Source organism: Staurois parvus, unplaced genomic scaffold, assembly GCF_062004578.1.
Source record: "Staurois parvus isolate SC_StPar_1 unplaced genomic scaffold, SC_StPar_1.0 ptg000118l, whole genome shotgun sequence".
Classification (NCBI taxonomy): Eukaryota; Metazoa; Chordata; class Amphibia; order Anura; family Ranidae; genus Staurois; species Staurois parvus.
This window is the reverse complement of record NW_028317914.1, coordinates 3,145,234-3,171,284: the sequence shown is the minus strand read 5'-3', so window position 1 is coordinate 3,171,284 and position 26,051 is coordinate 3,145,234. Positions and strand designations below refer to the sequence as shown.

The 26,051-nt window shown below is 45.0% G+C and overlaps 1 protein-coding gene and 1 pseudogene across 1 annotated transcript; both read right to left on the bottom strand.

Moving 5' to 3' along the window:
- Positions 1-1,658: 1,658 nt before the first annotated feature.
- Positions 1,659-5,377, bottom strand: ID2 (inhibitor of DNA binding 2). The gene is made up of 3 exons (XM_089672013.1): positions 4,908-5,377; positions 4,603-4,664; positions 1,659-2,318 (listed from the first exon to the last, which is right to left on the bottom strand). The coding sequence occupies exons 1-2, from the start codon at positions 5,253-5,255 to the stop codon at positions 4,608-4,610; spliced, it is 405 nt and encodes a 134-aa protein (XP_089528139.1). The 5' UTR covers positions 5,256-5,377; the 3' UTR covers positions 1,659-2,318; positions 4,603-4,607.
- Positions 5,378-25,050: 19,673 nt separating this feature from the next.
- Positions 25,051-25,166, bottom strand: LOC149467209 (U2 spliceosomal RNA; annotated as a pseudogene).
- Positions 25,167-26,051: the final 885 nt, after the last annotated feature.

The following is a 26,051-nucleotide window of genomic DNA, read 5'->3' as shown; positions in this document are numbered from 1 at the left end:
AAAATGAATGTGGAGACAAGTCCAGTTCCCTCTTACAGATAATGAGCATGTACAACTATTGTGCATGACCCCACAGACTCGAGACACTACAGGGTGTTGCAAAAGTCTCCATATGTAGGAAAAAACTCATATACAGTATATATTTTTATACTTTCAAATACCCTAAAAGAATACCTCGGTCAAAAGAGTATTTAGTAAAATCTTTGCACATTTGACTAGAATTTCCCCTGGTGACTTTTGGGACAGCCTGTAGTAGCCAGCAACCGCTGTAGGTCCCCATATATCCGAGGCAAGTCAGTCCAAAAAGCAATAATGTGTTGATCTCACCTGCAGTTTATATGAGAATAGTGAAATGTTGGTTAATATGGGTCAGGTACCATCTAACCTCATCCTAACAGTGTGGGCATATAAGCTTCAGAAAACACAATTCACTGGACTTTTGAGTTCTGCTTCAACACAGGAAAAGATTTGGTGTGTTGCATTAATTATGCAGGAGTTTTTTGGTACACATTGGACCGAAAGTCTGTTCCATCAACCATCTTCTCAACCAGAAAAGGTCACCACAACTAGATCAGCTGCTTATGGTCAGATCATGAAACTATTGCACAGTAGCTCTGGGCAGTATGCGACCTCTACAGACAACCCCACATTTGCCCAAAATATTATATATAATTTTATTTATGTGAAATCTAGCTCACACTGTGGCCAACTTGGGTAAATATGGTTAAAGCCATTTGTTCCTAAATAATATTCTTCCATCTCCAGTCTGAACATCTTAATGCTTTAATTTTTACATTGGGTTAAACATGATAAAATATTCAAATTTGGTGGCTTGATAGCTGGCACCCGTGTACCATACCCCTATAGAGACAGACTAAATTGGGCAAGAGGTACTCAATTATACTCCAAGCATAAAGCCAAACACCAATGCAGAGTGGGAAAATAGGATAGAATAAATGGAGTCTCCAAATGGAACTGGGGGGGGGAATTTGAGTGGGAGTCCTGTTACAGGGGATAATTTAATTCTGATGGGAGATGTTGACTCTTGTTCCAAAAGGAGCCAAGGTTTAATCAGTTATATAATGGTTAACTTACTCTCAAACACTCCAGACTGATCTTGAGAAAACTGAAACAGCTCAGCTGCTGAAAAATATGGGTCTTTTCACTGTACAATCTATTCCCCCATCACCAAGCATATGATATGTAAGGTAGTTGCCTTGGGTTCAAATTTATATCTCCAACAGCTCCCAATGAGATACTGCCCATTTCAACAGGACATGGAAAGGCAGTAGAGGCAGCTGCTTTGGGTGCAAAGAATGTATATCTCAAACAGCTCGCAATTGTTCAAGGGGACATGGAAGACTGGTTAGGTCAAGACCCCCATGCCAAACTGGTACAGACAGCACGGCTGGAGAGTTCCACATTTTTTATGTTCTGTCTGGTTTGTTCAATAACCCTACAGATAATGGGTGACCTGATCCACCTGAACAGTGCAAAGTCTGTTAGACAATCATTTACTTGCACAAGTCAATTAGAGTGATTCATACAAGGATCGGTTGGAGGAATATCTGTACACAGGTAAAGAAAATCATTTACATTAACCATTTCTAATACATAAAGGCAATACATTTATTAGAATAAACCCACAAAGACTAAAATTTCTTCATTTCAATAAACACCATTGATTTATTCTGTATAAAAAAAAAAAAAGCTTACAACTAAACTTTTATAAAAAGTTTAGCATGATTAAATTCTTATTACACATTTTGCAGAAATAAAAATCTCTGCCACTGTACAAGGGAGGGGAAAAGACGTGGAATGTTAAAGAGTTCACAATTTTCTTATTTATTAATCTATATACAAACATTTTCATTTCAGTCCCGGAGGGGACATCTGATCCCATACAACTTTAACTCCTGTCCACATTGCCTGATGCTTCACCTTTTATTAAATAAAAAGGCATTAAAATAGCTGTTGGTAAAGTGGCAAATCCCTTGTGGTAACAACTTTTTTAGCTTCCACTCCCCATTGCAGGAGAGAATAGTAGATTTCAAGCCTTCCCTGTGTTAGGAAAGGTGAATTAAAGTCTTTCATAAATAAGCAGTCCAAAGCTTGGCTGGGAACAAAATAAAAAAAAAAATTTATTTCAGGGGGGATAAAAAAAAAATAAAATGAATAAAAACTGGATGCGAGTCCCATTTCATAGCCACACGGATCCCCCCTCTTCCACAAGCTTCTGTACAAATGCAGTACTCAAATAATGAAATAGAGAAGTCTTGTAGCCATGTTGTGCAAAGAAAAACAGTCAATCGGAACACCTGCAAGAGATTGAGAAGGAGGCCTTTAGTGGAAGCGATCAGGAGACAGACTGGCGCCAGTGAGGAAGCCACACTGAACATTTAACCAAACACTCACTGGGGGCGAACCCAGTCCTCCAGATGTACACAGGAGCTGGGGATTAACCCTTCCCACGCTACAGGCAACTTCACCCACACTGCTATGTCACATGCTAGACCCCACACATCTCCGATCAACCCATCAGACTTACTAGAGCATTAGTCTACAGATCTTGTACAACCGATACTGCTGTAGAATCAGCACAAATTCAGAGGGGAAGCAAAAGCATGTTTCCTTTCACCGCAAGCTTTTGGGCTAAAAGAGGGACACAGTTGGCATAAACAATGACCAGGGCAGGTGGCTAGGCACAGCACTTATTATAAGGAACAGTCTAAGATGGAATGAAATCAAGGCAGGCTTCTGGGTATAGCACTGGTTATTAAGGACAGAGCATACTAATGAATAAGACTAGTACAGGCTGCCAGGCACAGCACAGGTAACTGGGAGATTATGGGAATAAAAATAAATAACTTGGGCAGACTGCAAAGCACAGGTTAAATAACATAGGATGAGGGGAGAAAAAAAAAAATGTTTAAGCCATTCTCTCCTTGGATCCAAGCATGCAGGCGCCAGTCTACTGCTTGCATCAATTATTTGATTAAATGCAGCCACTTAGACGTGATGGCAGGAGCCCACAAACATTTTAGGCATTAGGGTAGACTTACTCTGCCTGAGGCAGAAAGATGAACTGCTCAAACTGAATGGGAAGTATAAACTGGACATTCAGCTATGACAACACATCCAACATAGCATTCAGTAACCTAGTAGATCTTTCAGAGTATGGGAATAGCACCTTGAGATTTACAGCACACCCGATTAGAAAGTTCAGTATCCTAATAGTGCAGCCATTCTCAGCCTGGGTTCAATGGAACCCTTAGGGTTTCTTGGGCTATAACCGACCTCAGAATAGTTTGGGGGCCCTATGCCACTTGGTTGAGCCAGCTACATCTCACCAGTTGTGTATATAGCCATCTGTAAAAGGTGCATGCTACCCACTGACCACACAACCGCAAGGGGGCATTCTCACCAGTGTCCCACTGACTACCAACTGTAAGTGGCATTCTTCCCACTAACCACCAAGGTAAGGAGCATTCTTCCCCATTGCCCACCCAAAGGGGGATGTTCTTCCCACGGACTACAAATGTGAGCTGAAGTCTCACCAACGACCACCCAATCAAAGGTGGGCATTCTCCCTAACAACTACCAATTATAAGGTGCATTCTTCCCACTGACCACCAAGGTAAGTAGCATTCTTCCTCATTGACCACCCAAAGGGGATGTTCTTCCCACTGACCACAAATGTGAGCTGCAGTCTGACCACCCATCTGAAAGGGGTTGTCTCACCAACAACCACCCAACTGAAGGTGGGCATTCTCCCTAACAACCACCAATGTAAGGAGCAATCTTCCCCACTGAATACCCCCAACTGAAGGAGACATTCTTCCCACTGACCACCAAGGTAAGGAGCATTCTGACCACCCATCTGAAAGGGGCCATCTCACCAACGACCACCCAACTGAAGGTGTGCATTCTCCCTAACAACCACCAATGTAAGGAGCATTCTTCCCCACTGAAGACCCCCAACTGAAGGGGACATTCTTCCCACTGACCACCAATGTAAGGAGCATTCTTCCTCATTGACCACCCAAAGGGGATGTTCTCCCCACAGATGTGAGGTGCATTCTGACCACTGATCCGAAATGGGCAGTCTCACCAACGACAACCCAACTGAAGGTGGGCATTCTTCCTAACAACCACCATTGTAAGGAGCATTCTTCCCCTTTGACCACCAAAAGGGGATATTCTTCCCACTGACCACTAATGTGAGGAGCATTCTCACCAAACGACCACGTTCTTCCCACCAATGACCACCCAACTGAAGGAGGGGGTGTTCTCAAACGACAGTCCAACCAAACGGAGCATTCTCACCAATGCAAAAAGGCATGCTTCCAAATGACCCCCAATTAATCCACTTTTAGCAGGAGATCCCCCCCAAGACCTGAAGAGGATTTAAGGTTCCCCTGGGGTAAAACTGTTGTACTAGAAGGTTCAGATTGACCGCAGAACCCAACAGAACCGTGAGTATGTCAATAGATGGTTCTTTATTGTGATGGAACGTGGAGTATCCTCCCCAGGGAGAGTGATCATCCCTCCCCAGCCCCACACACACTCTGCCAGAGACCACACCACACATTAGACACTCACCATTTTTAAGGACAAAGAGCTTTGCTGTCATTCGTGATAAACTCTGCCGATAAATCAGACGCCTGCAAGAGAAAACAAGCACGTGTAAGTAGATGGGAGCCAAGAGAGGCTGACAGTGTGCTAGAAGAGGGGGAGGGGAGCACATACACAAAGCAGCAGGGGAAGGAGGAGGAGAGGAGACACCTGGCCATGGGGGTATAGGGGATGGGGTACAAGTGTGCAGTCCAGATGGAGGAGAGGCAGGACAATGATGGAGCACCATGGGGTGGGGAGCATGCACAGTCCTGGGGGTCGGATCCCCGTACCTGCAGTGTCAGGATGCTGATGTCTGTGTTGAGGGTGGTGAGTGGGGTCCTGGTGGTGGAGGAGGTGCCCATCCTCGGGTGGTGCAGACTGACGATGCTGGGGTGGGAGTCCAGGGCGATCTGCAGGTCCAGGATGTAATCGATGACATGCTGGAGGATTTCCATCTTGCTGACTTTCTTGTTCTGGGGGATGCTGGGCACCAGCTCCTTCAGCTTGGAGTAGCAGTCGTTCATGTTGTACAGAAGGCTCATCGGATCGTCCACCGGGGTTTTGCTTCGGGAGATGCCCAGGCTGTGCTCCGTTAGGCTGCCTTTCCTGACGGATCGGACGGGGCTGAAAGCTTTCATAGTGCCGGCGGTATAGACAGAGGTTCCCCCACACACACAGAGACGACGAGCGCTCAGCGGTCCCTCTGCGGGTCTCACACTCCCTATACTCCGCTATTGATTAGCTCAGAATGAGCTGCAGGATGCTCGGCATTCACTTATATACCTCAGAGCGAGGCGGCTGACAGGTGGGCGGGACACAGCTTTCTGGTTGGCTAGAAGGAACGGCGGTGATTTGTGATTGGAAGGGGATTAGACTCACGGAATGCGAATCCCTTCCGCGTTCTAAACCAATTAAGGGCAGCGGGGGGCGTGTCCGTGAGATCACAGCTGTGCTAGTAAATAACCTGCGATGGATTCACACTGTCAGAGCGCAGAGTGCAGGCATGACATGGGAGAGGACATGGGGGGGGACATGGGAGAGGACAAGGGGGGGAGTGCAGGCATGACATGGGAGAGGACATGGGAGAGGACATGGGAGAGGACATGGGGGGGGACATGGGAGAGGACAAGGGGGGGAGTGCAGGCATGACATGGGAGAGGACATGGACAGGGTATGGGGGGGAGTGCAGGCATGACATGGGAGAGGACATGGGAGAGGACATGGGACGGAGTGCAGGCATGACATGGGAGAGGACATGGGAGAGGACATGGGACGGAGTGCAGGCATGACATGGGAGAGGACATGGGACAGGGTATGGGGGGAGTGCAGGCATGACATGGGAGAGGACATGGGACAGGGTATGGGGGGGAGTGCAGGCATGACATGGGAGAGGACATGGGACAGGGTATGGGGGGGGAGTGCAGGCATGACATGGGAGAGGACATGGGACGGAGTGCAGGCATGACATGGGAGAGGACATGGGACGGAGTGCAGGCATGACATGGGACAGGGTATGGGGGGGAGTGCAGGCATGACATGGGAGAGGACATGGGACAGGGTATGGGGGGGAGTGCAGGCATGACATGGGAGAGGACATGGGACAGGGTATGGGGGGGAGTGCAGGCATGACATGGGACAGGACATGGGACAGGGTATGGGGGGGAGTGCAGGCATGACATGGGACAGGACATGGGACAGGGTATGGGGGGGAGTGCAGGCATGACATGGGAGAGGACATGGGACGGAGTGCAGGCATGACATGGGAGAGGACATGGGACGGAGTGCAGGCATGACATGGGAGAGGACATGGGACAGGGTATGGGGGGGAGTGCAGGCATGACATGGGAGAGGACATGGGACGGAGTGCAGGCATGACATGGGAGAGGACATGGGACGGAGTGCAGGCATGACATGGGAGAGGACATGGGACAGGGTATGGGACGGAGTGCAGGCATGACATGGGAGAGGACATGGGACAGGGTATGGGGGGGAGTGCAGGCATGACATGGGAGAGGACATGGGACAGGGTATGGGGGGGAGTGCAGGCATGACATGGGAGAGGACATGGGACAGGGTATGGGGGGGGAGTGCAGGCATGACATGGGACAGGACATGGGACAGGGTATGGGGGGGGAGTGCAGGCATGACATGGGAGAGGACATGGGAGAGGACAAGGGGGGGAGTGCAGGCATGACATGGGAGAGGACATGGGACGGAGTGCAGGCATGACATGGGAGAGGACATGGGACAGGGTATGGGGGGGAGTGCAGGCATGACATGGGAGAGGACATGGGACAGGGTATGGGGGGGAGTGCAGGCATGACATGGGACAGGACATGGGACAGGGTATGGGGGGGAGTGCAGGCATGACATGGGAGAGGACATGGGACAGGGTATGGGGGGGAGTGCAGGCATGACATGGGACAGGGTATGGGGGGGAGTGCAGGCATGACATGGGACAGGGTATGGGGGGGAGTGCAGGCATGACATGGGAGAGGACATGGGACAGGGTATGGGGGGGAGTGCAGGCATGACATGGGAGAGGACATGGGACAGGGTATGGGGGGGAGTGCAGGCATGACATGGGAGAGGACATGGGACAGGGTATGGGGGGGAGTGCAGGCATGACATGGGAGAGGACATGGGGGGGAGTGCAGGCATGACATGGGAGAGGACATGGGACAGGGTATGGGGGGGAGTGCAGGCATGACATGGGAGAGGACATGGGGGGGAGTGCAGGCATGACATGGGAGAGGACATGGGGGGGACATGGGAGAGGACAAGGGGGGGAGTGCAGGCATGACATGGGACAGGACATGGGGGGGGGGAGTGCAGGCATGACATGGGAGAGGACATGGGGGGGACATGGGAGAGGAGAAGGGGGGGGAGTGCAGGCATGACATGGGAGAGGACATGGGACAGGGTATGGGGGGGAGTGCAGGCATGACATGGGAGAGGACATGGGGGGGAGTGCAGGCATGACATGGGAGAGGACATGGGACAGGGTATGGGGGGGAGTGCAGGCATGACATGGGAGAGGACATGGGGGGGAGTGCAGGCATGACATGGGACAGGACATGGGGGGGAGTGCAGGCATGACATGGGACAGGACATGGGGGGGAGTGCAGGCATGACATGGGAGAGGACATACAGGGGAGTGCAGGCATGACATGGGACAGGACATGGGGGAGACATGGGAGAGGACATAGGGGGGAGTGCAGGCATGACATGGGGGGGACATGGGAGAGGACGTAGGGGGGAGTGCAGGCATGACATGGGGGGGACATGGGACAGGACATAGAGGGGGGTGCAGGCATGACATGGGATGGGACAGGACATGGGGGGGGGGTGAGTGCAGGCATGACATGGGGGGGGACATGGGAGAGGACATAGGGGGGAGTGCAGGCATGATGTGGGACAGGACATGGGGGGGATTGCAGGCAGGACATGGGGGGGGGGGATTGCAGGCATGACATGGGACAGGACATGGTGGGGATATGGGGGAGGACATAGGGGGGAGTGCAGGCATGATATGGGAGAGGACATGGGGGGGGAGTGCAGGCATGACATGAGAGGACATGGGAGAGGACATAAGGGCAGGCATGACATGGGAGAAGACATGGGGGGGACATGGGAGAGGACATAGGGGGGAGTGCAGGCATGACATGGGAGAGGACATGGGGGGGGGGGACATGGGAGAGGACATGGGGGGGGAGTGCAGGCATGACATGGGAGAGGACATGGGGGGGAGTGCAGGCATGACATGGGAGAGGACATGGTGGGACATAGGAGAAGACATGGGGGGAGTGCAGGCATGACATGGGAGAGGACATGGGGGGAGAGTGCAGGCATGACATGGGAGAGGACATGGAGGAGGACATGGAGGGAGTGCAGGCATGACATGGGACAGGACATGGGGGGACATGGAGGAGGACATGGGGGGAGTTCAGGCATGACATGGGAGAGGACATGGGGGGACATGGGAGAGGACATGGGGGGGAGTGCAGGCATGACATGGGAGAGGACATGGGGGGACATGGAGGACATGAAGTGCAGGCATGACATGGGACAGGACATGGGGGGACATGAAGGAGGACATAGGAAAGGACATAGGGGGAGTACAGGCATGACATAGAGGAGGATATAGAGGGACATAGAGCATAATATGGGGGGAGTGCAGGCATGACATAGAGAGGATATTGGGGGTGTGCAGGCATGACATAGAGAGGATATTGGGGGTGTGCAGGCATGACATAGAGAGGACATGGGGGGAGAGAAGTCATGACATAGAGAGGATGGGGGGGAGGGGGGTTGGCAGGCATGACATAGAAAGGAAATGGGGGGAGTGCAGGAATGACCTAGAGAGGGGCATGGGGGGAGGGGGAGGGCAGGCATGACATGGAGGAGGATATGGGGGGACATGGAGGAGGACATGGGGGGAGTGCAGTGTAGGGGGATATGGGGGAGTACAGGCATGACATAGAGGAGGATATAGAGGGACATAGAGGAAGATATGGGGGGAGTGCAGGCATGACATAGAGAGGATGTGAGGTAGTGCAGGCATGACATAGAGAAGATATGGGGGACTGCAACCATGACATAGAGAGGATATGGGGGGGGCATGCAGGCATAACATAGAGGAGGACAAGGGGGGGAGCAGGCATGACATAAAGAGGACAGGGGGGGAGGGGGGTTGGCAGGCATGACATAGAAAGGAAATGGAAGTGCAGGAATGACCTAGAGAGGGATGTGGGGGGAGGGGTGAGGGGGTGCAGGCATGACATAAGACATGGGACGGGGGGGGAGCAGGCATGACATAGAATGCATGACATTGGGGAGTGCAGGCATGACATAGGGGGAATGCAGTCATAACATAGAGATGGACATTGGGGAGTGCAGGCGTGACATAGAGAGGGACATTGGGGACTGCAGGCATGACATGGGAGGGGGGGGGTGCAGGAATGACATAGAGCAGGAAATAGAAGAAGACATAGAGGATGGGGATGGAGGAATGACATAGAGGACATGGCAATGGAGGAGAGCAGAGACTGCAAGCATGACATACAAGACATGGCAATGGGGGGAGAGCGGAGGTTGCAAGCATGACATACAATACACATTAATGGGGAGAGCAGGGACTACAAAACATGCAATGGATGGGTAGGGGGGACAATAATGTGATCCAAGTGACCAGCCAGTATTCTGAACCTGGACAGACTACAGTTACATACCCACAGATGATAATCTGCAAGTCCCATTTTAGTTTGGTTGATTTACTACTAGATATTGATAGATCAGAAGTTTGCTTTTTTCTTGTAAGCTTCTTACAAAATGAAAAGCTGACCAAACGTTGTGAGATCATTAAGGGACACAAAGAATGTTTTTTGTATATTTTGGAAATATAGACGTGCATTGGGGTTGCTGGCTGTGAGTGATTAGGAAGTGAATGCTGGCTCCCGAATGCAAGATGGCAGCACAATCAGAGGAATCAGGTGCAGGGAAGACAGCTCTGGACTTCATGGCCTGGTAAGTATCTAAAGTCAGCAGCTACAGTACTTGCAATTTCCTGTAGCCAGGACTGATTTCATGCCAATTGTGAATCTGGATTTTGGGCTGACCACAGACGGTGCGTAGTCTCCCTGATAGGAATGGGGTGTTTAGGAAGCTATCTTCACTTGCATTGGTGGAACAAGGAGAATGACCCCATCATTGTTGACTAAATGTGGTACATATGCAGTAAGAAGTTTGATCCTTTTTTTTTTTTCAATATGTTTTATTTTGTTTTAAAGAGAGGTACAAATACAGTTTACAAATTGATGCCCAAAAGCTGAGCAACCAGTATACCAACAAAAGAGTCATCATAACAAAAATGGTACAAACAGCAAAATGGCATGGTCAATGATTGGTCAATATAGCAAAACAGCGAGGGAGATTTTGGCCATAAGGCTGATAATATTCATTGACCTGGATGACCATCATGGCATCAATCCAGTAATGGAGGATTAGGTTTCATTTGGAAGAGGAAAAGAGGGGAGAAGGAGGAGAAGAGCGGGAGGGTGTGATGCAGGGAGTGTCCATCCAACTGGAAGGCCATTTATGTGGCTGTCAGGATCGCCAAGGAAATCATTGGATGTTGGTATGCGAGCCATGGGCTCCAAATTTTAAGAAATTCAGCTTGAGTCTTAGTAATACTAGTCAATTGCTGATTAATAAAAATGCAATCAGGCGAGAGATCCCTTTTTTATTTTGAAGAGGAAATCATGATTATGTGGACACACAGATTTCCCAACATGGTCAAAAAAAGGCTCTGGCTTTGATAATGTTATCTTCCTTCCTAGTTTATCCTTAGACAGTCCGATGATCTGCTAGATGTTGGATGCAGTGCTCCACCCTGTTACATCATTTGTATTGATCAGTACATTTATAGATACCCTAAAATAGCCACCTGGTCAGTTCTGATATTTCCTGAACAATCCTCTGTTTCCGTGATATATTGAGCCATTATTCAGTGCATGTTGGGTGATCTTCTCATTACTGCCTCTAAGGCACTACCACCTGGTGCCAGATTATCTCTGCTGTATCCGCATACATGAAAAGAAAATTGCAAGACATTTTCCATCCTATGGGATCATTTGCCAAGCAGGCACCTGTCTCTCAGTACATCTTACCCGTAATGTATACTGAGCCTACTTACATGGGGCAGCAATCGAAATACAGCCTTAAACAGCTTTTAGGAGAGCACCCTTCCCTATAGCCTATACTATTTAGAGGGAAATAGAAATCCTCAGCTAAAATTGTCTCAGCACTGATAATGAGGTGAGGTTGTCCCTAGAAGGAATGCAGGAATCCATGCCTGTGTTATGGGTAAACAGAAGGTGGCTGTGTGCTGTTTGAAGACTGACAGCTCACTTGCTGAGTAATAGAGCAAGCATTTCCACTTTAAGGTCTGGAGAAGTGAAAGCAGGCAGGAGACAGCATTATTCCCCTCTGCTCTGTATGAGGTTAATCTTTTTCCATTTATCTCATGCTGGCACTATAGGTTGACATTGAGTGTCTTTAAAGTGTAACAAATTGATACAGTAAGAGTAGAGGTTCAGGACCCTACACAGACCAGGAAGGATACAGAGCTGCCTGCTAGATTTACTTTGCCAGCGCCCGAGAGCCTGATGAGAGGTTTTGAGCAAGAACAGCAGGAGGTACAAGTGAATTGTCAAAGCACATTAGAAACATAGGCTAGCATGTTCCCTGCGAATACAGATTGAACGCATTCACTTTACAAGGGATGCTACCACATCTGGTAACAAGTACAATTATGATACCACTGTATTTTCTAATTGTTGCCAGATCTGAAATCGAAATGTTACCTCTTTTTTGATCTTACAAGCATAGTTTACGGCGATGCATGCATACAGTATTTATTTTGTAATATTATTATTATTATTATTACTTTTTATTAATACATTGCCAACATATTTCACAGTTCTTTAACGTTTTCACTGGCAGAGCTGTTTTTGCATTTATTTGCACACATTTGACTTTTGTCTAGAGCTCATTTCATCTCCATCTGTGTCTATTTGCCCCATATTGGCACTATATGTTCACAGTCTCAAGAGTATATTATTATAGCAAGTAGCAGGTTGGCATGTCTGCATGACAGAGTAGGGACTGGCCAGAAAGGGATCAATTTGATGCAGTGGCCAGCTTGAACATGTTTTACAATATATGCAAACTAAGAATCCCCATTTTATAAGCAAGAGTTTGCTATATGGAAAGGTAAGTGGTTACACCTCTTTAGTATCTCATGTGTTGCACGTTGTATATGGAAGATTTTTTGGACCTGAACACTCATGCCTCCCTTTTTACTGTTTGGTTCAGGTTAGTAATTAAAGTGGGCAGGGATTCCTGAAGTTGCTATTTTTTGGTGACAATATAAGATTATGCTTACTATGCTGTGAACCCCTTGTATTATTATTATTATTATTATTATACAGGATTTATATAGCACCAACAGTTTGCTCAGCATTTTACAATATAACGGGAGACAATACAGCAACAATACAGTTCAATACAAGAGGGATAGGAGGGTCCTGCTCCTTGGAGCTTACAATCTAGGAGTACATATTGATTATTTTGGTGTTATTGCGAATACACCTGGTTATGTGCAGCGATTACTATTGTTATCTGCTGGTGCTTTCCACCCTCCTAAGCTTTTATTTTCAAATATATTTTAAAAATAATTTTAGGCCTGAAGATTAGTTAAAGCCCACAAACATATTTTCTGAATGAAGACACCCTGAAAAATAAAATAGTGGTAGTTCCAATTGTTCATGTTACACAATATTTACACACATTTTTATCAAGAGAAAATGTTCAGCAAAAATACACTAAAGTTCGTTTAAGGCACACAAATGCAATATATTACCCATTTTGTTTTGTAAAATATAAAAGATGAGGTTGTGTCAAATAAATAGATACCCAACATGTCAAGCTTTAAAATTGCACACGCCCACAAAACAATAATGAACGCCAGTACCTTATGTTTTCCATAGGTAACACTTTAAAAATGCCAACAAGTCATTATCAAATGGAAAATGTAGTATGACTGGATATCTGACTAAGGGAAACTTTAAACCAAAACTCAGAGTAGCATCAGAGGCCAATGGTACCTCAAATGTACTGCTGAGATGGAATGTATAGTCCAATGTGTCAAGTATAACCCCAAAATGCTGAGGTTTTATGGAAGAATGAGGAGAAGCCTCTATTGGAAACATGTTGAATCCTTACTTGGAGTTTGCAAAAAAAGGCATGGGAAACACAACAAATATGTATGGAAAGTTTCTCTCGTCCCATGAGATGAAGACTGACCTTATTGACCTAATTCAAAATGGTATGTGTGGCCAAAACCCAACATAGCTTGTCATCCTGGTTACACCATCTCAAGTTGAAAAAAGGTAATTGTGGAGCTATTTTGAGGTTGCTATTCATCAGCAGGGAGTTGGACACTAATCAGGACATGAAACAAGATACAGTGAGACACATTCCCACAAATTCTAAAGGTAAACTTGTGCCTGCCTGCAAGTAACCTGATGTAGTGGACATGGGGCAGCACAGTGGCTAAATGGTTAGCAATTCCGCCTGGCAGTACTAGGGTCATTGGTTCGAATCCCAGCCACAGCACCACCTGTCTGGAGTTTGCATGTTCTCCCTGTGCCTGCATGGGTTTCCTCCAGGTACTTTGGTTTCCTCCCACACTCCAAAGACATGCTGGTAGGTTAATTGAATCCTGTCTAAATTGGCCTTAGCATGTGTATGTATGAATGTAAGTTAGGGACCTTAGATTGTACACCCCTTGAGGGTTAGGGACTGATGTGAATGTATAATATATATGTAAAGTGCTGCGTAAATTGACAGCGCTATATAAGTACCTGAAATAAATAAATAATAAATCTTCCAGCAGGGCACCCAACAGCCAAAGCTACACTATAGTGGTTTTGAATGTCTTAGAATGGCTCAGGATTGGCCAAAAAGTATAGGCAAAAATTTCAGGATCCACTCACCTCAAGATATTTACAGCTATAATAGCAGTCAAAGGTTGTTAAATGAAGTACTCACTCGAAAGAGCAAGGGGGGATTGAATATTACAAATATCAAAAGTGTACCTTTAAATACTGTGTAAATCATAGGAAGAAAAAACAAATTAAATCAATTAATTCCCACCCTTATCACTACAAAATGGCAAAAAGACCAAGGTCAGGGTCAAATCCTTATGCAAAGCACTTTACTTGTCTTATTAAGCACCTGAAGCATGGTGTTAAAGGATACCAGCCCTGAGTTTTGATCTTACAGACCTATCTTGGAGGTGGTGACCTGTAGGAAAACAAAACTAAAAGATAAATAAAATATAATATTAAAACAATACTGCATAAACCAGTCAGCCAGCTATATTTTGTGCAAAAAGGCAAATAAAGTGCACTGGGGGGGGGGGGGGGGGCAGCAGTTAGTGACTTGGGGATATTACCAATCATGAAGCACTAGTACTGAGAATAAATAGTATGGAAAGCAGGAGAAGGTATCCAGAGTAGACATTATAATGACACAGTTCAGGATAATCCCATGCTTAAGGCGGTATTCACACCTTTCTACCCACTTTTTTGGCACATTTGTTGTGTGACAGCAGAGGACAGCCCATTCAGATGGTCTTCCCTATGTATGAGAAACATGCCAAGATAGCTCATGTACCTTTTTTTTGGCACCAAGCCAAGTGCAAACCAGGCACATAATGCAAAACAGAGCCAGGCAGACTTGCTTCCAAACAAAATTGAAAGAAGAAAACTAACGAGGCTGGGACAGATGTACTTCAATGCCCTGGCTTGGTCAGTTTGAAGAAAAGCAGGGGGGCTGGCAGGATCACCAGTTATATCACACAAAGGAAGCAATGCAAAGAGAGCCGGATACTTTTCCAGTAAATGCTACAGCAGGCACATATCAGGAATATAAATGTTGGGGTAACATACACTTTAAGAAGCTGGCTCAGTTCTGTGTTCTGCATTTTGCTGCATGATAAATGCAAGACAAAATACAAGACTGCTACCCATTTGTGGGGCGCCATTATGAAATAATGGCACCACAAGCGCAAAATGCGTTTTGCTGCATTGTTTTTACTTTTCTGCCCCTGCTCCTGGAATGCTTAGGCGCAAATGTGACCTAAAGTAATAGTCCTTATACAAATACATTTTTGAATGTATGAAAACAACTAAAACACATATTCAGTACCGCACTATATGTTCAAAATTACCAAACCATGGACATGATCATAATACAATTCTGTAAACTCCATAAAGGCATAGAACAGTACAGTTCTAGCATGACCTGACCAATGATCATGATCTGAATGCCAACCTGTCACAGATTATACAGACATCAGACACTTTAATGCCAACAGGCTATAAAGGAGCTACCAAAAATGACTTATAGTTTGGATATTACCAGTATACATTTCTATTACAATCTGATTCTGGGCATCAGTTTTCTAAAGTAAAACTGTCATGTGAGAGATATGGAAGCTGCCATTGATGACCTCTGTTTCTGAAAAGCTAGTCAAATGAGATAAAACTGTAAAAGGAATTCTTTCATTTTCCTGATCTGCATACTTATTCCAGGTCAAGACTCTTAAAGTACCGGAGTTGATGGGTCAACACAAACAGCCAGGCAGCAAGGAATCTCAGAAGGAGGTTAGCAATGGCAGCACCTGTATTTCTCTCATAACGAGTTATCTCTAAAGACAACTGTACATTTAAACTGAACTAAACTTCTCTCTCACCCCTCCTGGCCAAAATTTGCACTAACATCCCTCCCCCCCCCCCACTTTACACCCCAGCTTTTTAAAGTCTATGTTACTCCAACATTTCATATCCCTGATACTGTATGTGTCTGTGGTACCATGTACTTGTATGAAAAGTATCCTATTATTTTTACATTGCTTCTTTTCTATGATAGATCTGGTGATCCTGCCAGTCCCCCTGCTTTTCTCCAAACTGAATAGGCCAGGGCATGGAAACACATCCATCACAGTGTAGTCAGTTTTCTTCTTTTCATTCTATTTGGGAGCAAGATTCTGTCTGTACTCCAATGGTCAGACTTGTGCTGACATGCCCCTATGCACAGCACATCACTGGGAATTTCAGTGTACTGCTGTTTCTCTGCCTCCTGCTGACATGCTCTCCAACAGTCAGACACAGGTTTATTTACTAAAGCATGGATGTCACTCCACTTCCTCAAACTAAATCTTTCTAAAATGGAGCTCATACTATTCCCTCCAGTCTGTGCCCCCTCCCCTGACTTCTCCATCAAGATCAATAATACAACCATCAGTCCCTCCCCTCATGCCAGGGTACTAGGTGTAATCCTAGACTCCCATCTGTCCTTTCAGCCCCAAATCCAATCACTGTCCAAATCTTGTAGACTTCACCTCCTCAACATCTCCAAGACACGCCCATTCTTTGGAAACCTTGGAAACCACTAAGCAACTTATTCACTCCCTGGTTATCTCTCACCTTGACTATTGTAACTCCCTCCTCATTGGCCTACCTCATCGCAGGCTATCCCCTCTTCAGTTTATCATGAATGCTGCTGCCAGACTCATCCACCTTACTAACCGTTCTGTATCAGCCACCCCTCTCTGCCAATCCCTCCACTGGCTTCCCATTGCCCAACGGATAAACATTAACAATAACATATAAAGCCATTTATAACTCTGCACCAATCTTATCTCCAAATATCACCCACACCGTCCTATCTCCGCTCCTCCCACAACCTCCTGCTCTCTAGCTCCCTTGTCTCCTCCTCCCATGCTCATCTCCAGGACTTCTCCAGAGCCTCCCCCATCCTCTGGAACCCTCTACCCCAATCTATCTGACTATTGCCTACTCTGTCCACTTTTAGGCGATCTCTGAAAACCTATCTCTTCAGGGAAGCCTATCCTGCCTTCAGCTGATAATGGACTCTTCTACTCCTCCTATCAGTTCATCCCCCACAGTTATTACCTTTTGTACCACCAGCCCCTCCCTCTTAGATTGCAAGTTCCAAGGAGTTCCAAAGAGTTCCCTCTTGTATTGAACTGTATCGTTGTTGTATTGTCTCCCGTTATATTGTAAAGAGCTGAGCAAACTGTTGGCGCTATATAAACCCTGTATTATAATAATAATAATAAAGCTGGTCACTCAGAATTTGGTGCAGCTTTGCATGGTAGCCAAACAACTTCTAACCTCAGCTTGTTCAGTTAAGCTTTAGCAATAAAACCTGGAAGCTGATTGGTTTCTATACAGAAGTGCAGAAGATTCTGAGTAAACCAGCTTTACAACCCGGGCACAGCTGATTTTGAAATTGTGCGACTTACAGTGAAGTCGCACGATTTCAAAATCAGGTGACCTGACGATTTCCTTGCGATTTGCAAGACATCTGACACAGTTGTCTATGCAAATCGCAGAAAAGTAGTGCATGCACTACTTTAGAAATCGGTGTGGCTCCGACCAAGTCAGAACTGCGCCGATATGACCGCTCTAATGGTGGACAATAGGGTGCGACTTGGCGTATGATTTGCAAGTCACCTGGCATGCAAATCGCATGATAAATTGCACCCGATGTGACCGGGGGCTTAGTAAAAGAACCCCACATCCCCTCTGCAAAGGATCATTTTTTTTATTTGCCATTATTTGGACTTTAAGGTGTGTTTGGTGAGGACAGGGTTGCCAGCTTGTGTCTGAATCAGCTAATGTTGCTGTCTTATGTGATGATGATATTCTGATCTTCCATTGCAGTGTTGATGTTAAAGAGACTGTGACCTCCACTTCACACCTGCTGTGCAAAGATTATCTTCTTTACTATAATTAACACATATCTGTAGCTAAGTAAAATCCTCTCGGTGTTTCCTGATTTACATATCAGGTAACATTTGCTCAGGATCTTTCTATGAAGCAGAAGCAGAATCAGGTTTGTGCTGTCACCCAACAATCCAGATCTCGGCAGTAATCAGGGCAGTTGATTGCTAATTCCACCTGCATGCTCGGAATCATTCCAGCCCTAGTTACCTGTATGTCTTCCAACTGCACCTTGGAAGCACGCAGCTGACTACTCAGCGTGTTTATGTTTGTTTATGGCAGGGCTCTACCTCTATAAACCTGCCATAAAACATCTCTTTGCAGGTGTGTCTACAGCCTCATGGAGCAGTCACCAGATCAGATGTTTGCAAATGACCTTTTGAGTAAGGAGTGTAAACAATTATAAAGGTTTTAAGGAGACTTTAAGCTGGCCATTGACACTAGATGGCACCTGGATGTGTGCACAAAACATGTGCCATATTATTATTTTTGTTTTATGAGACTGGAATGTGTATCCATTCACCCCATTGTGTCCGACATCATTTACTGAACTGCTGTTTTCTGTTTTAAAAGATCAGAGTCTTTCAAAATAGTTTGGTTTTATCTCTGGCCCCCAGGAAAATGTAGAAAAACACTACGGTTTCTTTGATAATTATTAATAAGAAATTATTACATACATTTTCAAATACGACTATGAATACATAAATATGACTATCAACTGCAGGGCTGCTGTTAGAAACCATGGGCCCCATACAGCCAACCTGACAGCCCCACAAAAAAAAAAAAAACTAGTTATGAATTAACACAGTGAGTGATTGGTGCAGTTCACTCATTGTGTTCGTTCAGGAAAGCAACGGGCTGGTAAATGTGACATATTTACCGGACCCTTACCCTCTCTCCATCCTAAGAAATCATATTGTGTGCTTGCAGCTATTAGTGGAAAGGAGAGGGAAACCAACAGCACTGTTGGGATGTGTGCACTCAGGGGGTGCAGGGGAAGCGGGGGGCAATTACTGGAACCGAACCCTTGTATGGCTCTCTTTGCAGCAGCGGAAAGCCAGCAGGAAGGGGAGGAGGAGGAAAAGAAGTCAGCTTTCTTTTGCTGCAGAGAGAGTCATACAGGGGATCAGTTCCAGTAATTGCTCCCTGCTGTACCGATCACCCTCCCTGTCCACATCCGATTCACCCAGCTGCCTAGGCCCCCCTGCTGGCCTGGGCCCCATACAGGAGGACTGGTGGTACCCCCTTACCCACATGAGAGAAAGATATATGTTTTAAAAATATTCTGCCCAAATATATTGACATATATTTGAAATGCTACAATTTTGGCCATATTCAATATAATTCAAAATATATTTCAATAAATATATTTATGTGTATACAATTTTTTTCTAAACTCTCTCTCTCTCTATATATATATATATATACTGCATGCATTTTTATTTCAAAATATATGAAAAATAGTTTTAAAAATACATTTTTGAGGAACAGAAGTATTGGAGCACCCTGCGATTTCTCCCACTTAGAAATCATGGAGGGGGTCTGAAATTCACATTGTAGGTGCATTCCCTCTCTGAGAGACAGAATTTAAAACAAAAATTCAGGAAATCACATTGTATGATTTTTAAAGAATTTATTTGTCTTGCACTGCTGAACATAAGTATTTGAACAACTGAGAAACAGCAACAATTCTGGCTCTCAAAGACCTGTTACTGTGCCTTTAAAAAGTCCACCTCTACTCCACTCATTAATCTAACTTAGTAGCACCTGTCTGAGCTCTTTAAAGACACCTGTCCACCCCACAGTCAGTCAGACGCCAACTACTACCATGGGCAAGACAAAAGAGCTGTCAAAAGACACCAGAGACAAAATTGTGGACCTCCACAAGGCTGGAAAGGGCTACGGGGCAATTGCCAAGCAGCTTGGTGAAAATAGATCAACTGTTGGAGCAATTGTTAGAAAATGGAAGAGGCTAAAGACAACTGTCAGTCTCCCTTGGATTGGGGCTCCATGCAAGATCTCACCTCGTGGGGTATCACTGATGATAAGAAAGGTGAGGAATCAGCCCAGAACTACAAGGGAGGAGCTGGTCAATGACATGAAGAGAGCTGGGACCACAGTTTCAAAGGTCACTGTCGGTAGAACACTACGCCGTCATGGTTTCAAATCATGCATTGCACGGAAGGTTCCCCTGCTCAAGTCATCACATGTCCAGGCCTGTCTGAAGTTTGCCAATGACCATCTGGATGATCCAGAGGAGGCATGGGAGAAAGTCATGTGGTCAGATGAGACCAAAGCAAAACTTTTTGGTCTAAACTTCACTCGTCGTGTTTGGAGGAAAAAGAAGGATGAGTTGCACCCCAAGAACACCATCCCTACTGTGAAGCATGGGGGTGGTAACATCATGCTTTGGGGGTGCTTTTCTGCGAAGGGGACAGGACGACTGCACTGTATTAAGGAGAGGATGAATGGGGCCATTTATTGTGAGTTTTTGAGCAACAACCTCCTTCCCTCAGTCAGAGAATTGAAGATGGGTCGTGGCTGGGTCTTCCAACATAACAATGACCTGAAGCACACAGCCAGGATAACCAAGGAGTGGCTCCGTAAGAAGCATATCAAGGTTCTGGAGTGGCCTAGCCAGTCTCCAGACCTAAATCCAATAGAACATCTTTGGAGGGAGCTGAAACTCCGTGTTGACAGTGCGACAGCCCCGAAACCTGACAGATCTAGAGGAGATCTGTGTGGAGGAGTGGGCCAAAATTCCTGTTGCAGTGTGTGCAAACCTGGTCAAGAACTACAGGAAACGTTTGACCTCTGTAATTGCAAACAAAGGCTTCTGTACCAAATATTAACACTGATTTTCTCAGGTGTTCAAATACTTATGTTCAGCAGTGCAAGACAAATAAATTCTTTAAAAATCATACAATGTGATTTCCTGATTTTTTTTTTTTAATTCTTTCTCTCAGAGTGGGAATGCACCTACAATGTGAATTTCAGACCCCTCCATGATTTCTAAGTGGGAGAACTTGCAAAATCGCAGGGTGTTCAAATACTTCTGTTCCTCACTGTATACTGTAAGTCTTTAAAAATACATTTAATCTACATTTTTGGAATGCATTTACAATTATATGTAAAAATATATGTTAAAATTAATTTTTGTATGTTAAAAAAAATCTGAAGAATATATTTAAAAAAATATATTTTTAAAAATATTTTTCATATACTTTGTAATATATAAAAAACACATTTCAACATGCAGTGTATATATTGAAATATATTAAATACGGCCAAAATTGTAGTATTTCACATATATGTCAATATAATTTAGAAGAATATTTTTAAAATATATTTCAAATATATTTTTCTTCCATGTGGGTAAGAGGAGAGAGCACATGGATGGTGTGTCCAAAACCAGGCTGTACAGCTTAAATTGGAAGTACGTAAATTAGAAAAAATATGTCCTGTGGCACTTTAGTGTAAGCATATGTACACTTACAATTTTTTATGAGGCTCCCTGCAAAGTCCCATAAATACATATTGATCTTACCATTGAAGTCCACCTAATACCACTTCTTGTGATGGTGTGGCAACAATGCTGCACTGTGCCTAAATTCAGAGCAGAGTTGCCACTCTCATGCAGACTGAAAAAATGCTGTGGGGGTGGCTATCAGTATAGTAGCTTGTTCTTCATCACCTGACCACACATAGTCCTGCCCACTGCTTTTTGAGCTGACTGCACTGCCTCTGTTGCTGAACTCCCCCCAACCTGCAAGCTGCAGTATCTGGGATTGGAAGCGTGTGAGACACAAATAAAGAAGGATTTGGCTTGAGAAATAAATATAGAAGGTTTGGGCATGAAATAGAAACTTTATTTGGTACTTGTTTTAGCCTTTAGTTGTATTTTAATAATAAATGAGGAAGGGGAGAGAGGCGCCCCAGAAGCCAATAGCCAATATAGTGTAGTATGTCAATTTATTACAAAATTGTTAAAAATATATAGTATTGCACTCACAAAGGTGAAGTGTATGCAGGCATGTCATTGTGGCAGAAATCCATAACCGCAGGCAGATGGATGGCTTGAGCCACTGGGAGCTGGATGGAAAGGCAGCCACTGGAGATGCAGAGAGGATGGGCGCCTTGGAGAGCGGGATACAAAGCCAAGTAGCAAGAAGTTCAAAAGCTTCAGTTGCTGTGTGAACTAGCGAACCAGTAGATCAGCAGATCGCTGGAACCTTCTTCTGAGAAAGCTTCTCTGGGAAGAACTGCCGTGCAGGAAGGGATGGACAGCGTGGTGTGACCACCGAGGGAGTATGTGTGTTTGACTCTAAGGAATGCGTTTTTGAACAACAAATTTCCTTCATTATTCTTATATTATTATTATACAGGATTTATATAGCACCAACAGTTTGCTCAGCTCTTTACAATATAACAGGAGACAATACAGCAACAATGCAGTTCAATACAAGAGGGTTAGGAGGGCCCTGCTCCTCGGAGCTTACAATCTAAGAGAGCCACAGTTGAATTTTATTGACTAAGGAAAATGTCACCAGCCTAGCTGGGATGTTTGGAAGGAGAACCTGAATCACAGAGTGGCCTAAACAGATTTACAAATGGCAGGTAAAGGATTTCATATTTATGTGTTTCAGATGTCTTTCTGACATTCAGCTGTATATCTACCCAGCAACAGACAGGGCAAAGATAATTAGATAGGAATTTCCTTAAAGTAGAACTAAAGGTAAAACATTCTTTTTTCATTTTGGATAGGGTAAGGGAGGGGTATAACCCCTGTCAGTTTCCATTTTGCCATCTGCATCCCATTGCAGAGATTTCCCTTCTTTTCCATCCTATATCCAAAAAAGGGAGTGAGAGCAATCCCACCAAAGTGAGGGAATCCCTGCTTGTCCCCGGGGTTGCTGGAACTAGTGTCCTCATTGGAAGATTTCCTGTCTATTTGTGTTCTGGTGATAACCCAAATTTTAGGATTTTCTTTCACTTTCACTCTTGGGGATAAATGTAAATGTGATAAATAACGAGGGTGAATCTCCAAACCGGGGGCACAGACAATAAGAAACCTGACAGGGTTCTAATCCCCCTCCTTTCTGTCCAAAAAAAAAGTTTTGCCTTTAATTTTACCTTAATTAGTTAATTGGGTAAGCATAGAAATAATGTGAAAAATACATTATTGGGTAAATACACATGCATAAATGTATTACAACAACAGTTTCAATTATTTTTAGGCTTATAACAAAAACCGTCAGTCACCCAAACAAGCCTTCAAGCCACTGTCAGAGGGAGCCAGCAGGAAGGAACTGGTTCACAAATCTTGTCCCAATTGCTGCTGTTACCCCAGTAAATTGGCATCAGGAACATTGTCTCCTCCTCCCTTCCCAATACTGAACTGACCTCTGTTTTGGAAAGACTTCGATCATTTACAGGCATGTCTTCACTTTCCTTTAAAGCAGGGGTTTCCAAACTATGGCCAAATCTAGGACTCTGTGGTCTCTGATGGGAACCCTGATGTAAGGGTGACTCTGATGTAAGTGAAACGCTGATGGGGACTTTGATGGGTTCATGTTTATTTGGAATTTCTATGTTTTGTGTACCCAAAGCTTTTTTTCTCTGTTGTTGTAAATCATTCAATGCTAATTACAAAAAAAAACTCTGAGTAATATATATTCATTCATTTAAATTTGATTTGTTCATTTATAAAACTTTTTTTTTAGCCTGTGATTATTTGTAAAATATACAATGTGGCCTTCATATTGAAAAGTTTGGAGACCCCTACTCTAAAGCCCATGGGCAGCTTTAGGTACAAATACATCATTTATCTAAAAATAATATTTTCACTGTGACAACACTGAAAGGCTATCACTGTGATCCCATGACCATGAACTACACCAATTGACTACAATTATTACAGAATTGCAGCTGTGACACAATGGTCAACAGAATCAGGTGTAAATTTTCAACACACACCCATGAAAAAACAGTTGTTCGGCTTGATTGGGCAATGATCTTACGTCTTTGGGAAGACCTGACCTCACTTGACAGCTGAAGAGAAGATGGATTAGAAAACTTTATATGTACAAGTATGTGAGGTTACTAGCTCTCGCTGATTTCAATGAATATTGTTAAATGTTCCTTTAGAACTGCAGAAAAAAAGCCAACATGATTATTAAACTTCAAAGAACCCTACATGTACTTGTTTTTTTTTTTTTTTAAGTCCGCAAACGTGCAACTATAACGAAAAAACCCGTAAGTGTTCACAAAAAAAGTGCAAGTGCAAAACACCACACGAAAAAGTGCACTTAGGGGTGTGCTGTGTCCTACCCCTAAAGGGGCTTGGACCGCTTACCCTGATCCCCCGGGGCACAAAGCTCCTGACGGGGACAAGGTTCCCAATTGGTCCTCCTGGCCAAAAGGCCTGGTGGACCACCGTTCCCTATGCCCAGCCGAAGCCGGACATCCAGTACTAGGCAAGGGGACTCTCCCGAAGAAGAGTCCCCTAGGGATCAGGGGAGGAAGGAACCGTAGGGCCACACATCCTCCCCCTAGACTTCAGGGTAGGCCCGAGGACCCACACCCTCCATCCGTGAAAAACACACACATAAGAGCAAAAAAAGTGACAAACGTGGGAGTGCATAATAAATAAAGATAAAGAAAAAATAAAAAAGTGGTTCCGTGCCGAATTGTGCACAGACCAGGCCCTGAGGCCTGTAGCAAAAATTGCCCTGGTCCTAGCCAAAAGGCCTGGTCCTTAGGGCGCTGTGCAAAAAGAGGTGAAAAACAGTGGCCATGTGTCATCTTCACACCGTGGGGTCCCACACCCAAGTGTTACTAGTGACACCCCTGAGAGCGTCTTCCCCAGGGGGCACTGAGTTTGCGGACTTTTTGCGTCCCCAGCCCCACGCCAGACCAAGGTAGATCTGTCCGAATCAGGAGGTACTGGGTCTTTCCAGCTTCACCTGAGGAATTACTCCCAAGGCCCCAGAGCGTATCGTGGCGCTCCCTGGTTTCTGTCCCTCCGGTTCAGCCTTCCGGACCCCCATCATACCAGTGAGGGTACTATACAACAACCATCCCCGCAAAGCTAGAATGGTCGGGAGCACCCCCACTGGACACTGATAAGAACAGATACTACACTTGATCTTAGCCAAAAGGCCGAGAAGCGATTTTTGGTACTTGTATAGCACTGACAATTTACACAGTGCTTTACATATATAATACTTTCACATCAGTCCCTGCCCTCAAGGAGCTTTCAATCTAAGGTCCCTAACTTACTGTGCATTCATACATACACATACTAGGGCCAATTTTGATAGGAGCCGATTAACTTACTAGCAAGTCTTTGGAGTGTGGGAGAAAAACGGAGTACTAGGAGGAAGCCATATGTATTTAAATTATTAATGGTGACTTCAAATAAATATTGGCCTAGGAATTGTGCATCCTGTTTAGATATGTAGATATGTTTAGATCACAATTATTACCGCACTAGTCCTATCTACCCACAACGCTCATCTCCTTTCCCCTCTGTGTTTATAAGTACCTTTAGGATGATCTGACTCCTTCAAGAGACTTCTGTGTCAAAGCATCCCATAGCAGTCCAATGACCTTTTTTGTACAACTGGACAGAAAGTTCATTAGAATAAAACTAAACAATAACACACCTGTCCATGTTTGTGTCTTACAGCATTCTTGGGTTTCACATACAGCGGGACACATCTAAGAGTTTTTAAAAATACTTTTGTCTTTCCTGATGATAAATGGTTTTTCATAACTGGTTCCCAGTGACAGACTTTTCATCTAGTTAAACCTGAAAGAAATACTTGCCTCTAATCCTGTCTCATCATACCGTCCACGCTAGGTACATACTTAATTTGAATAAAGACACAGCCGCGGTGAACATATGTGCACAGGATTTATTCTAATCTATTGCTTTGACAGTTAATCGTGTTACAGTAGAAAACACTTTATAAATGACCATGATGGATTGTTCTCACTTGTACCCACACTTTAACCTGTTCACTGCCTTGAAGGACCTAGGAAACACTCTTAAAT

Excerpts from the sequence above, each read along its gene's own strand:
- ID2 (XM_089672013.1), bottom strand. The coding sequence starts at position 5,255 with ATGAAAGCTTTCAGCCCCGTCCGATCCGTCAGGAAAGGCAGCCTAACG. Across the intron at positions 4,665-4,907 it reads TCAGCATCCTGACACTGCAG|GCGTCTGATTTATCGGCAGA; the intron begins GTACGGGGATCC and ends TTTCTCTTGCAG.